Below are 16021 nucleotides of genomic sequence, written 5' to 3'. Positions count from 1 at the left end.
TTATTTGAAAATTGCGTATTATTTATCTTTTGTTGGGTGGTCTTATCAAATGTACCTCGTGCAAGAATATGATAGATTAAAATCAGTATACGTAGATATTTGAGAAACTTTTCTCCCGTTTGATTTGTGTTTTACTTAGATAACCAAGAAAATTTTACTGAGTTAACAAGGAATAAATTTAAAAAAAACCCAGAATATATCAATAATAAAATGTTGATTTGTAAATGTTTATTTAGGAGGAAAACATAATCATACAAATTTTACCGGGTTGCACAGATAAAAGAATATAGAATTTTACAGCCAAAAAAAGAAGAAGATTAAATTATTTGAAGAAAATGTTTGCTCTTTCCGGATTGACTGTTTTTGTTTAAAAAGACATGGGATCGACCGGAAAATATTTTTGTTTTGAAAGTTGCGTGAAAATTTTGATGATATATAATTTGAACAAATATTTTTGAAACTGAAGAAAAAAATTATTCAAAATAACAGAAAAGGGGAAACAGAGGGAGTGAGAAGATGATATTTAATAAACTTTAAAAAAAATGAAAAATTGGAGTCTGGAGAGAAAATATTTTTTTAATTTGATTTTAATAAATAACCAAGCGATACTGTACCTGGCGCATAATGAATATCTTATAATTTCTTTTTTATTCTTGCAGAAACTCAGATACATTATTTTGTCGCTTACACGTGTATATCTTCATTCATGAATTTAACATTTATTTACAGATTTTTCTCTTAGATCTATTTATAACACATTTCTGGAAAGGGAAGGGTGGGGGGGGGGGGGGGGGGGGCAAAAAGTATTAAAACATTTGGTAGCCGACACCGGTATTTTAATAACCAATGAAATTCGTTGTTATGAACGCCTCTCAGGGTTGCTTGCGTTGTCACATGATCTCACTTTTCTCATGTGACACATTTCCTATTGCAATATTGCACGATCGGCAGTACGGTAAGTAACTATAGTTTTACTGAGCAAAAGGCTCCGACAATATTTTAATTGCATAAGGATAGCTAATTTCATTAATTTCTCATTTGACAAGCGTGTTGAAAATTCTGTGAAGTCTTGCAGTTCTTTGTATTCTACTTTCATTTTTACTTTCTTTATTGCTGCGATCTGTCATCTAACCAATGCTAAACAACAGGGTATAGGCCTATAGTACACAGTTACAGCCATGTTAGTTGGTGCATGGGGCTGTGAACCGTGTTTACACGACTTTCTGTTCCGTGTAATAAGATAAATTATTGCTTAAATTAAGGATATAGTACATCAACTGTCACTGTTAATTAAGGTGATATTGCATTATAAGCAATAATGATAATGAACGAAAATACCGTGATATAAATGCAACAAACCTTGAACATGTAGGTCACTATTGCACATGTCTGTAAACAGACTTATTTAATCAACAAAACTTCAAAATATCAAAAATGAGATGTGGACCAGTTAAGAGCTGTATCCACTATATATTTAATTTATTTCAGTGTAATTTAATCCAGAGATGATAGGCGGGTAACTAAACTTATTAAACGATATAAGACACACACCTTTATTTGATACTAAAATATTTGTTCCACAATGATGGATATATCTTTCCACAGATATGTTAATTAGTAAGAGTGCTGCATTAATTAAATAAAAGAAAAACTAAATTAGTAAATCATCTACATGTATATATAGGTAATTGTAATGCACTATTTGATAGGCTGTAAAGTTATAATCATATAAAGATTGTTGCAAATACCAAATTAAGGTGGTATGGGACACTTCCATGTTGTGATGTATTGTTTATTGAAATAAACAATAAAATTAAGTGCAGTTATATAAGTAGTTTCTTTCCTAATATTGTCATCTAACAGCGTAGTCATACCATGTCATTCCCAGGCCCTAAAGAATTTTTTTTTTAACAAAAAAAAAGGAAAAGTGTTCCTAAATTCATACATCTAAAATGTTAACACCCTACACTTTCTGATTTCCTGGTATGAGTAATGAACTTAGATCCAATTTCATTCTTTGTTGATCGAGGATTGAAATATGAACTTGCTCACTTTCATTTAAGGCAAATTGGGATGAAAATTTTGTTATACATATGTACATATAGAGCACTCTGTGAAGTACTGGAAGCCCAGATTATGAAGTTGTTGATAGCTATAGGACATTGAATTGGGCAAATTTAAGATCAAGCAGAGGAGGAAAATTAACCCTGCAGAATTTAAAAGTTTCATAATTTGCTTGATGCAGTACATGCAGCACTGCTAGGGTTTTTAAGTTGATTCAGATATGAAAATTGGTTATACACTCAGTATAATATATAATTAAGCATATTACATAACATGTAGGGCAGCTTGTTAGATAAAAATAATGCGTACCATTTTTATGACAAATAGTGGGGAATTCTTTTTGTCACATGTTTATCGAATTACACGTGATTTTGATGACTGTATATTTCCTTTCTTGTGGGCAATGAAAAACAAAAGATCGTAACTGTCATTTCAACCTAAATTACTGCATAAAAACTAACTAGAATTACAAGCCGTCATCAACATGATAAAAAAAAAGTGCACTTGTATGAAATGATGTTACCAATTTATTCCAAAATACAGTGATTACATAAGCAATAAACTAAAGATTGAGGCAAACGTAGTGAAACTGCATGATTTTGTGTTCAATGATAGAAAAGGAAAACTGTTAGGGTGGTAAAAACCAGGAAGCATTATAGAGGGAAAATTTAAAGGTAAACCATTCATGTCAAAATTTGAAATTCCAGAAAAAGTTAAAAAAAAAAAAATATACAGGTTTTTAGGCCTTCAGGTATTTTGCATTCTTTCTACAGTTGAGTGAAAACCCCTTTTTTTTTTTTCATCCGGCTTCCAAAACATGAATACCCCGGTACATATAGTCATGATAATTAAAGAAAAATTGTATTGCTTTAATAAACAAAGACCAAAGAACTTTAAGGAAACAGTTTAGTATGTTCACAATTCAGCATTAATTTGAAACAAAGATATGAACTTGATGAAGAATTCACTATATACTAAAATCAGGACACAACTTGTACAAAATATCACACAGTGTTTTATCTTCTGTCTCCTTAACTTTTCTGACCTGCTCAACTGTTAAAGTTACTGGGGCAGTGAGCGTGTGATAACTTTACAATGGATGAAGCCGACACTAGATAAACCATAGAGCAACCCTGTAGTATTTTAGGGTGGATGATATATATATCTCATGTGACAACCGTGACCTCTGTCATGTGATAGCAAGGTGTTATCATGAAATGTCACATGGCTGTGGAGATATATATTACAGATATATTATACCGGTATTCTACACGTTCTTAAAGTCATCTTGACTCAGTATTGGGCAACCTATATGATGTACTCTCTATGTTCCCTCGCAACTCAAACTTGATTACTAGTATGTTGATAGGTATATATATACAAAAATAAAATGAACTAAAAAAAATACAATTCAGCAAACAACTGTAAATAAAATGAATTTTAAAAAAAGTATCTGCAAACAACTGTATAAATTTGAGAATTCAAAGAAAATGTTTGTTCATGCAGATTTATAAAAAAAGATCAATAATGATGTCATGGTTCGATCAATGTACTTTTTGATCAGTTGGTAGATAGAGCAAGGAAACTAACAATTTTCTCTAAGATGACCTAGTTTACCTGTTGTGATGTTTTTGTTAAAACTAGTACTGGTACAATCAGTTCAAAGGTCAATTTAGATGTATCAGAAGATGTAAATGTCTGATTTTATATTTCATATAAGTGGGTGAGAAATGATGGATTAATCATGTGATGTTTGCATGAATTTGTAAATTCATGTATTCAGTCAAGCGTGTAATTCAAGTTCTTAATATAAAACAGTTGTTCAGGATATAGAGCAAAAATAGGATGTTTGGGTTTTTCCAGCAGGTACATTAAAATCAGGAAATGGAAATTAAAGGTCATATGAAACGATTTTTAACACTATGATTTTCTTTCATGAATATAAAGCTTGGTGTAAACAAATGTTAAAATACATGATGTAAGATTTTTTTGCCTTTGAATTACTGAGAAATAACCGTGAAAACTGAGCACCTGAAAAAATTCTTGCCCGCTTATCGTTCTTGATTTTGTGGATTTATGACGTCACAAAGACCCACCGATGTAAACAATGCATTAAAACTAGTGTAATTTTACAGTAGTTTATCGATTAAATTTTAGTAATTTTTGCATATATGAACGTGTCTTTCTTTTCAAATGAGATCATTTGATTTCGTAGTAGCCTACAGATGACTTAGTTTTAATTGGTCGTTAATGAATAAATCTAATATCAGCTTCTCACAAAAGTAAAATCATGATGAAGATCCCGTACTGGAGTGGAAATTTAACGAAAGAAATGCTCCATCATTAACAGATGATTAATGAATTATCCTTATCCTTTTGAAATAGAAACATCATTTTCTTCTTCGGTACGTATAATTATTGAGCTACATTTAAAGGGAATTAAAGCATTTAAATTGTTTGATTTATTTTGTCACATAAAAAAGTATATACGGCAGGCCAATGAAAATGTTTGAAGCATTGCGTACATAGTTTGTATTTAAGAGCTGCTATAATATGCCGCAAAATTATTCTTAAATTTTATTTCGAAATAATATAAATTTCTGACTTATTGATATATATATGTAGCAATATCTTTAGAAAATACTTTGTGTACATGTGTATTAACGTTTTATTAAATTAGATCGCGGAAATAAGGCATTTAAGGATTTAGAAATGTATCGGTAAAATAAATCGGTTGTTTGATAAAAATAGTTGTGAACGAATGTGAAGATAATCAACAGATTTTATTAAGAACAAGCGTCAAAAATGATAAAAAAAAACCGAAAGAAAACATTGTGGAAGAAAGTGAGATAAAAGGGATCTGTGAGTAAACACCGCACATACACGTTTTAAAATCAAAACACCGCACATTCAAGTACACGTTTCAAAAACAAAACATTTGAAGAAATTTCTCTTAGACTAAAAATAATTAAATGGTAACATATTTGTGAATTTGAAAGTGAAACAAACAATATAATCGTGAAGCGAATGAGGCACAATGAGGCCTACAAGTTGTTTAGAAAAAAAATCTTAATGAATTGCATGAACGTGCAAATGGGGAAAAAACGATCAGACTTATTTTTGAATTTGTCAATTTCATTAAAAAGATCAAAATAAAACATATAAATATGCTTATATTAAAATTATATTATACTTGCATGTGGATCTATGAAGATAATCATTTATTGTCCCTGCAGTCTCGAAACTGAATATCATTATGTACACGCTATTACATGTAAATAAAAACGCACACGATTTCATTTCTTGAGAGAAAAAATACTGACGTGGTTGATTATTGTATAATTATACAAGTTTTTATATAAAATAGTATTTTTTTTTCTTTTAAAATGCTGCAAAATGACATGGATATTTGTTTTCACAACATAGCTTTATAAGGCGATTGGGTCTTACTGACGTCATAATCAAGGGAGGTAAGCCGCGTAAGTCAATGTTCCTTTTCCTGATTAAGTAATTTTGATCGACTGTGGTGCTCACATTTTGCATAAAATATCCAAAAACAATGTCAGTCTTACTAAATAGGCACTTATGAACTCATTCCCGTATATAACTCAATATGGTCAGGATATCGTTTCATATGACCTTTAAGTTAGCTAAGGATTTTATACTTAGTTCCACAAAAAAAAAAAATTAAATCAAAAAAAAAAAAAGAAGTTTCAATTCAGTGGCATGATGACATGGTTATAAACTCTTAGTGAAACATGCATGTTTTCTCATTAAACAGTGTTGTACAAAAATGTATCAATCAATTCTTTATTTAATGGGAAAGAGAAGATTCATTAGATTCATTGTTCTTCGTTTTTGAGCCAGGAACAAATGTACAATTGTGGTTAGAAGATTTTTTTTTTCAATCAATTATAATCCTTTGATCATTGTTGAATGATCAAACTATGCAAGGTGGAGAAACTCTCTAACAAGAGAGATGACTTAGAAGTGTACTTTAAATTCTTAGAACCATTTTAACAAGACCTAAGATGTAAGTATCTTTTTCTTGTGTCAAAGCAAGTTGAAAATGACGCTGGTTTCAAGTGATATATACACAGATTGCATATAGTCTTTGTGAGCCATAACTGAGTGGCCAGCAGTGAAATAGACAGGCCTACGTCACATTGCTGTTTGACACAACTACCCAAAGTCCAAGCTCCTGTTAAAATGGTTCTAAAAATTCTTTAATTGATCTCACAGTGTTATATATTAAATGTATTGAAGGATTAATGAGGCGTGATTGACTTTGATTGATTAATTTTTTCTCTCCAGATGAGAGGGCTGACCCTTCTCCCCCTGTTGGTGGCCATTGTACACTGTGATACTCTGTATTTCCGACCACGGGAAAGTCCGGTCTCTGGAGTTTCCTGTCCAGACAACAAAACTGTATGTCCTGATGGCAGCACCTGTTGTGCAGGGAAAACTGAAGAATATCTTTGCTGTCCTCTCAGCAGCGTAAGGATTTACTAAATAGAACCTAAACATTGTTGGCCAAAAAAAAAATTCCCTTATTATTCACAAGGAGATAGGAACATAATTGTGCAGTATTGACACTTAGGATCAGGCTGTATGGTTGAGAAATTATCCATCAGATCTTTCTTAATGTTTTTAAAAAGATATTTTATACCATAAACCATTATCTGGTCCTGTAGGCGCAATGCTATTTTTTACAATCCAATCCTATCCTATCCTGCGTGTATACTAGCTGTTCTATCATGCGTTATTCTTATCCTATTGTGCATTAATCTTATCAGGTTTATCGTTCAATTTGAACAGTTTTTCCATTATCCAATCGTGTTAATTGTTTCGTGCCTTTTCATAAGCAAGTCAATTTATTTCAAACCTACAAGTTGTTCAGTGCGCCGTATTCTAAAATTTATCAAACAAAAAATGTAAAATCCTATCCAACTTTCTATCATAATACTAATTTTATTTGCTGATAATTGAATTACAATGTCATTTATCACATATAATTATAACAATATTTGATGCTCTAGCAAGAAATGTTACTTGGTTAAAAAATAAGAATTAGTCAAAGACAATGCAGTATTCCTTTTTGTTGTCTTAAAAATGTTGTTGAAATTTAAACAGATGGTGAACAAAAAATTAAGACACATTGATGAACAAATTACATGTACTGCTAACTGGTTGGCTGTTTTAATACTTGCCAGTGGGTGGATAAAATTGGACACATTAAAGTAGTAAATGTATCTGTCTCATTGAATTATCACTATTAATAGTCTGTCTTCATTGATGGACCGGACTGTCCGTAATCACGGCCATATCTATTGAAATGTGCAAGGTTGAAGTTTTAAGATAAAGTTTTAGGCTAACCTGTCGATGCAGATGATAAATAAATCAATATCAGATGACAATGTGGTTATTTAAGCCAGAAGGCCAAGTATTATCTGCAGGTTTTATCAATTGGGTCATTTTAAATTTCAAGGTTTTAACTATAAAAAGATCATGCAGATTTTCCTTTGAGAAAGAATGCTTTTTGATAGGAGGGAAATTCTGATCTAATTGTATGTTAGTCTTCATGAATTTGTTTTTTTGTTTTTTCATTTTTGCATTTTGAAATAGATATTGGTAATTATACGATTTAGACAGTACATGTGCTGGTAATTTTATCTAGTACCTGGTACCTATTTTCAAGTAATGTGATTTTTACGCCGGTATTTTAAGTATCTTGAAGTGTTGTTTTTTTTTTCTGCATCCTGTTCATAGCTAGATGAATCCGGGGTCTTTCAATTAAACAATTAAAATCTATAAACATTCCTGCATATCCATATACTGGTACATACTTAATGGAATAAAATATGTTTGTGTGTGAATTAGGAGTCGGATAATTATTATTATGCCCCCTTTCGAAGAAGCATATTGCTTTGCTGCTGTCTGTCGGTCTGACGGTCAGTCCACCAACAGTTTCCATTCATTTTCTTCGTAGAGGATGCCCATGAAATGAAATTTGGTATACAATGAAATTTGGTATACAGGTTTATCATAATAATATCTAGGTCAAGTTCGATTTTGGGTCAATCGAGCTTTTTTTTGACAGAGTTATGTGCCTTGGATGTAGAAAAATTTCAATTATTTGCAGTTTCCATTCATTTTCTTCGCAGAGGATGCACATATTGAAATGAAATTTAGTATACAGGTTTATCAGAATATTATCTTGGTCAAGTTTAATTTCGGGTACGATCGAGCATATTTTGACAGAGTTATGTGTCTTGGACTTAAATTTTTTTTAATTATTTGCAGTTTTCGTTCATTTTCTTTTCCAAGGGAGGGGGGCACAAGTGTTTTACAAACATTCCTTGTAAATATAAAAAAAGTGCTTTAAATTTTGTATTGCCGTAATCTGACATCAATGGTGCATAATTTGTAAGTGATATAAGTGATTTTCAATGCTTATAGCATTATTAAATTTAGCTCTTTCAATTAACCAACCAATTAAATCAAAAAATTGTTTTAAACTTGATCAAATTAATGTTATAAAGATCTAGTTTATATTTGTTCTTTTTTTTTTCTCTTGCCTTTTCAATTAGGCTGTATGCTGTAGTGACAAAATTCACTGTTGCCCCATGGGATACGAGTGTAATGTAACCACGTCACAATGCCAGAAAGGGGCCTTAATTCAATCGTGGATTCCAAGCAAAGATTATAAGAAGGTGGCCATAAGATAATGCTAATTGCACAGCTAAAATTCAATAATAAAAAAAAAAAAATTCAATATTAATGAAATAATAACACAACCCACCATATGCTGATTTAATTAATTAATGCATGTGCTTGGTGCACTGTTATGCATGATTAAATGGTAAAAACAATTTGTCTGCCCATGATGTGGACAAAATTCGCAGAAGTTGTAAAAAATGATTATTAATAGTACATGGTTCATTTCTTTGTTGCTTGGTTTTTCATGGTGTTTGCTGATCTAGGATAACAGATGTGTATGTAGTGGTGTTTTCTCTCTGTCAAGATGACTGTGTTAACCCTTTTGTGTGCTGATATGACCATTTTGACATCAGAATTCATTTTATAATCAACACTTAATATACTGTGGTTTCATCAGTTTTTGTTGAATGCCAATTTTCATGGATTTCGTTGTTAAGTTGATCCACGAAATTAAATGTTCATTGAAGTTCAATATCAACTAACATTTTGTATTGATAGGATTATTGTCCACGAAATTACGTATCCTTGAAACTGGTTTTCAGAAAATCCACGAAAATTGATTATAACCCACGAAAATTAATGAAAATACAGTACTTTTCTCTTTCATCTTTTCCCTCTCTATGTTACTCTGTCTTTTACTGGATTGATATTAATTGCCAAAACCTCTCTTAAATCTCTCTCTCTACAAAAAAATCAAATGATGATACATGTATTTTTTTTAGCAAATTTATTAATAAAACTTAAACTTTGTATTGCAAATGCAGTAATTAGAAATTAACAATTTAACCATAACTGTCTCAAAATTGAATAGTATCTCTTCATTATGTTAAGTAACCAAATTTTAATAACCTTTTACATTAAATGAATTTTTCAATCTATGCATAATTGAAATACGATTTTAAAATAAATTTTGGATGGTAAAATTTAAAACAATAAAGATTTCTTAACATGAACTATATGTTGGATCACATACTGCAAAATGTATTGACTACATGTTTAAAGATTAAATTCAATGCATGAAATGAAAACTTTATATGCATGCATTTCCAGTGACATGATTGTTAAAAGGTACGAACTGAAGTATTATTTGCTCATGATTGCTTGCAAGTACATCTATCCTATTGAATGGTAATACATGTACCGTATATACAGTCATTTTTGCAATGATCTATTTTTTTTTTTTGCGATCTTTGTTAAATCGCAAACTATTGAATATGGAGAAATTATATGCCGTATCATTTTCTATAAGGAAGTTTTGAAATTGCAATAAATGACTGACACAAACTAAAATGGTATGCATTTTTCCCATTTTCGCAAATTTTGTGACAAGTGGAAAAAACCCCAGGATATACACTGCATGTAATTATGTTTATAGGATTGGCATTTCAAGCCAGATTTTAGAAAATTTCTATTGACAATGCAAATGATTTCTTTATTTTCTTACAGAAAGCGTCCCTAATTTCTGGTAATGTAATGTGCCCCGATGGTCAACACGAATGTAAGGATGGACAGACCTGTTGTAAACTGGCCAGTGGACAGTGGGGATGCTGTCCCATTCCTAAGGTGATATCGGAAACCCTTTCAATGGCTCCTTTAACAATTACACAACAGTTTTTGCTAGATATTCATATTGCTTAGAACTGCTGATAGGATGCATGAAGGTTAAAGATTAAAGGCATATAGAATTTTTTGTATGACTTAATCTGTAGAATTATTTTGTGAAAACAATACTAAAAATCCACATTTTAATTGAAAAAGAAAACTGCAAAATTTACAAGATCCCACAGTTCCTTTATACCTTGCCAGCAACTACATTTTTGCAGTCATTTAATAACTATATGATTTTTTTTAAAAAACATTTGTTCAATGTGAACTTACTTAAAAAATGTCACTGCAGAGACGATCAAAGTTTATAAATGGCAACTGCTAATTAAAGTCTTCCCATGCTAAACTTTCACCTATGGTGTACAATGATTCATTAATGTATTAAAAATTAAGTTAATTTAAAAAAATGACTAAAAAAGTAATTGCAAATTTCTTCATGTCATTTTCAGGCTGTGTGCTGTAGTGATGGAAAACACTGTTGTCCAGAAAGCACCAAATGTGAGGTCTCCCAGGGGAAATGTATGAGGGGAACTGGAGAAATGTTGGACTGGTTTGAGAAAGAGCCAGCATTGCTGAGATCTGAAAATGTGGTTTGTCCTGACGGTCAGTCAGAATGCAAGAGCGGACAGACATGTTGTAAATTGGCCTCTGGGAATTATGGATGCTGTCCCATCCAAAAGGTACAGGACCTTTTTTTCTCAATTTTAGCTATCTATGATAAAATCTTGTGAGCTTTTATTTTACATTTTCTGTATGGAAGAATGTGTTTCATGTTAATTTTTTAAAGAACGCTTACTTACCATTCACTCCAAAAACTTATGGACCAAAGGTTTAAGGATTCTCTACCTAGGGTTATTTGTAGAAGAAAAGATATAATTATATATGATTTTGGAGCAGGCAAATATTCATATGAATGTTCAATTACAATACTCTTCCTTGGTCTCGAAATGTTGTTTGAAATATAAAAGCCTCGGCTAACACCTCGGCTTTTATATTTCAAAACATCATTTCTTAACCTCGGAGGTTATTCTGCAACATTCACGATAAATCGTACTTTATTTCTTAAGTAAACATTAGTCTGGTCATGATAACTCAGCTTTACAAAATTTCCAGGCTGTTTGCTGCAGTGACATGAAACACTGCTGTCCAGAAGGAACAACATGTGATGTGTCCTCTGGGAAGTGTAACAGAGGCAACACTTATGTGATGGACTGGATGGACAAACAGCCTGCTGTGGTCAGGGCTGGGAGTGTGATGTGTCCCGATGGTCAACATGAATGTAAGGACAGACAGACCTGTTGTAAACTGGCCAGTGGACAGTGGGGATGCTGTCCCATTCCTAAGGTGATTAGAGTGTGTTTCAATATTTAAAAAAGCATGAATGAAAGTCTAAAGCTCACTAAAACAAGCTTTTAGGAGCTTTTACTAAAACATACACAACAGCACTCTGCAAAGGAGACAGTACTTACAGATTTTTCAGGAAGCCCAATTTGTAATAGCATGTTCTTTACTGGATTTGATGCAGTTCAAGCCATCAATTTTCAACACGGGGGGTGGGGGGGGGGGTGTGTTGTGAATAGAGTATCTTGTGATGGCCTTTTTAAAGTTATTTTGAGACAATTGATTGCTGAATCAGAGTTAAAGCCATCCATTTTTTTTAATCCTGAAGGAGGATAAGGTTGTTGGATCAGGTGATTTGTGCTGGACATATTTGTGGTGGACCAATGTTTGTGGCTTTCTTGGGTATCCATTGCCCACAAATTTACATTCCCATGAGCATATCCACATTCATTTATTTAATATTTATTAGAATTATCCTGATTACACTTCCAACAAAATTACGTCTCCACAAACCAGAAAAAGTTTGACCACCCACAAACATAAACCCCCATAAATAATCAAAGTACTGAATGCACATTGTGTAGTAAAGACTGAAAATCAATCTCTCTCTCTCTCTCTCATGCTTTTAATTTCGGCAAAGTGTCAAAGAACGACCATATTTTGTAAGCGGCTATCAACAAAAATATGTCTGTCTAGAAGAAAAAAATTCAACAGTTGCTGCCTTGAATTTTGCAAGAAGCGTTATATATTCAATCCCCATTTCTTCAACGCACAGCAAAGTAGTTCATGCATGGAAATTCATGCGCATTGTATGTGTCCAAAATGCAAAGTCTAGTTTTTAAAACATGTTATTGATAAGAAAGCTAAAAAAGATAGACAATTCTCTCGAAATTAAAAAAAAGAAACAAAATGCCAACACTTTTGACAAAACTTGGCACTTTGTGTAACTATTTGGTATAGCGGAAGCTTTTACTTTGACGCTGTTTGGTTTTTTGTTTACTTTTGAAGTTGTGCTATTTATAGTAATATTGCCAATTTGCCTGCCTACAGCCAGGACTCTGCTTTCAGCAGAGCCCTGCTAAAAATGATTTCACAGTATAAAAAATGAAGTAAATTAAAAAAAAAATCACTTAAAATTCTATAATTGCTTTTCTCATGGTTGATATTAATGGCATATTTTTTCACGTCATGTTCAGGCTGTGTGCTGTAGTGATGGTAAGCACTGTTGCCCAGAAAGCACCAAATGTGAGGTCTCCCAGGGGAAATGTATGAGGGGAACTGGAGAAATGTTGGACTGGTTTGAGAAAGAGCCAGCTTTGCTGAGATCTGAAAATGTGGTTTGTCCTGACGGTCAGTCAGAATGCAAATCTGGACAGACATGTTGTAAATTGGCCTCTGGGAATTATGGATGCTGTCCCATCCCAAAGGTACAGGGCCTTGTTTTTCAGTTTTAGCTCTTTATGACAAAATTTGGGGAGCTTTTATTATACATTTTCTGCATGGAATAATGTGCTTCATATTGTTAAATTTTTAAAGAGGGTTTGCTTAATTACTCAGTTTAAGTACTAATAGGCCAAAGTTTTATGGAGTCTCCATCTAGGGTTTTTTGTACAAGCAAAGATTCAGATGCTGAATTTTTAACCATAAGTTATATAGTTGACACATATCAAGTTAATGATTCTGGAGCTGGCAAGTGTTCACCTTAATGTTCAATTAAAACAGTTTTTCTACAATCAGGGAAGTTAAACTTTTGATGATAGATCATTAAAAATAGTAAAATAATAAATTAAAAAAAATCTGTCTGGTCATGGTAACTCAGCTTTACAAAATTTCCAGGCTGTTTGCTGCAGTGACATGAAACACTGCTGTCCAGAAGGAACAACATGTGATGTGTCCTCTGGGAAGTGTAACAGAGGCAACACTTATGTGATGGACTGGATGGACAAACAGCCTGCTGTGGTCAGGGCTGGGAGTGTGATGTGTCCCGATGGTCAACATGAATGTAAGGACAGACAGACCTGTTGTAAACTGGCCAGTGGACAGTGGGGATGCTGTCCCATTCCTAAGGTGATTGGAGTGTGTTTTATTTTTTAAAAAGTGGAAAAAAAACTTTTACGACTCCAAAACAAAAAAATTTTCAAAGATCTCCAACTAAAACATTTGCAACTGCATCCTGCAAAGGAACTGGTCCTTTTGTCACAGAACTTGAATTTATCATCTTTTTTAGCTCACCTGAGCTGAAAGCTCAAGTGAGCTATTCTGATCACATTTTGTCCGTCGTCCGTCTGTCCGTCCGTCTGTCCGTCTGTCCGTCTGTCCGTCTGTAAACTTTTTACATTTTGAACTTCTTCTCTAAAACCGCTTATCCAATTTCAACCAAATTTGGCACAAATCATCCTTATGGGAGGGCGAATATAAATTGCAGAAATAAAAGTTTGATCTGTTTTCAAAGCGGAGAAAACCTTGAAACTGTAGAAAAAGGGGGGTGCATTTTTAAAAATCTTCTTCTCAAGAACTACCGAGGCAAATTCAACATAGTTTAGCATAAATTATCCTTATGGGAAGGAAAATATAAATTGCAAAAATTAAGTGGAAATTTTGTTTCAAATCTGAGTTATTACGAAAATAATAATAAAGGAAATGCGTGTTTCAATCAGTTTAATAGCTTCGGGTTCGGCATCCGGTAAAATGATTCCATACTTCTAAACCAAAACGAGGTTCTTTGTTTAAAGCAGCCATGACATTATACGAAAAAGGGTCGATCTGACTATGATGAATTTGCTTGTTGTGCAACAGTTCCCGTATGAAGGGAAATTTTGAAACATACAAAATATATTGGTGCCGATTTTGTGAAGTAAATTGAGGCTAAATATTTCAATGCGTTGACAGTTTTCACACATGACGTTGGTGTTAGCTTGTTCTGATTTTCGTTTCGTTCTCATTATGCTTTGTAACCTGGAAACTATCGTCTGTATTTCGTTATTTTTACGTATCAAATCAAACAGAGACTTCGGTAAATCAAACAGTTAACTGTTTACCTGCGCAAATTAAGCAAAATCGGATGTAGGGGACGGGTACTGAAATACAATTCATTCTATCGGTAATTCGGCATTATCTTTTGCGTAATGGTACATGTAGATTAATGCAATAGGTTTTGTTGAGATGCTCGGCATTTTTTCGAGTTTATTCAGTTTAAATAGAGTTTGATATCGCTGACGGAAATATGTAGGTATATACATGTATATATATATGATTCATTTCGAAAAAATAAATTGTGTTCTTTATTTGTTATACATGTAGTGCATGTTTCTTGTGTTTAATTGTTTACAATTTCTATTTACTAACCATATTTGAGTGTTAAGCTTCGAATTATAAGCAAGATACAGCGATTTGCTCACAATTCTATGTTTGTACACAGATCTTAAAAACTAAAGCTTAAAAAAGTAAAATATTTGTCAATATATATTAAGAAAATTTTCAAAGTCTGTTCTTCCAGAAACCAACTTTAACAACTTATTGTATTGTAAACTTAACCTTTTTAGCTCACCTAAGGGTGGGGCCCCAATGGGGGGTCGAAGTTTAACAAATGAATATATAGAGTAAATCTTTAAAAATCTTCTCCTCAGAAACTAATCAGCCAGGAAAGCTGAAACTTGTGTGAAAGCATCATCAGGTAATGTAGATACAAATTTGTGAAAATCATGATCCCCGGAGGTAGGGTTGGGCCACAATGAAGGATCGAAGTTTTACATAGGAATATATAGAATAAATCTTTAAAAATCTTCTTCTCAGAAACTAATCGGCCAGGAAAGCTGACACTTGTGTGGCAGTTCTCAGGTAGTGTAGATTCAAAGTTGTGAAAATCATGACCCCCGGGGTACGGTGAGGCCACAATGGGGGATCGAAGTTTAACATAGGAATATATAGAGTAAATCTTTAAAAATCTTCTTCTCAGAAACTAATCAGCCAGGAAAGCTGAAACTTGTGTGAAAGCATCCTCAGGTAGTGTAGATTCATAGTTGTGAAAATCATGGCCCCCGGGGGTAGGGTGGGGCCACAATGGGGGATCGAAGTTTAAAATAGGAATATATAGAGTAAATCTTTAAAAATCTTCTTCTTAGAAACTAATCAGCCAGGAAAGCTGACACTTTTGTGGATGCATCCTCAGGTAGTGTAAATTCATAGTTGTGAAAATCATGACCCCCGGGGGAAGGGTGGGGCCACAATGGGGGATCGAAGTTAAACATAGGAATATATAGAGTAAATCTTTAAAAATCTTCTTCTCAGAAAC

General features: G+C 32.9%; 1 protein-coding gene across 4 annotated transcripts in view; it reads left to right on the top strand.

Moving 5' to 3' along the window:
• Nucleotides 1–869: 869 nt before the first annotated feature.
• Nucleotides 870–16021, top strand: part of LOC128162689 (neurogenic locus notch homolog protein 2-like) — a 32162-nt gene continuing 17010 nt past the window's right edge. For 3 of the 4 annotated variants that reach the window (XM_052825953.1, XM_052825952.1, XM_052825950.1), the window contains exons 1-8: nt 870–955; nt 6379–6561; nt 8655–8777; nt 10231–10347; nt 10839–11069; nt 11503–11733; nt 12927–13157; nt 13567–13797. In XM_052825953.1, the coding sequence (XP_052681913.1) occupies nt 6379–6561; nt 8655–8777; nt 10231–10347; nt 10839–11069; nt 11503–11733; nt 12927–13157; nt 13567–13797 (1347 nt within the window). In that variant the 5' untranslated portion in view covers nt 870–955. Of the gene's footprint in view, nt 956–6378; nt 6562–8654; nt 8778–10230; nt 10348–10838; nt 11070–11502; nt 11734–12926; nt 13158–13566; nt 13798–16021 lie in introns of those variants that run through there. The other variant, XM_052825951.1, reaches the window with a different exon arrangement.

This window comes from Crassostrea angulata, chromosome 9 (assembly GCF_025612915.1).
Source record: "Crassostrea angulata isolate pt1a10 chromosome 9, ASM2561291v2, whole genome shotgun sequence".
NCBI classification, from domain to species: Eukaryota; Metazoa; Mollusca; class Bivalvia; order Ostreida; family Ostreidae; genus Magallana; species Magallana angulata.
Note: the sequence above shows the minus strand (reverse complement) of the source record. Positions and strands in the feature narration are given on the sequence as shown.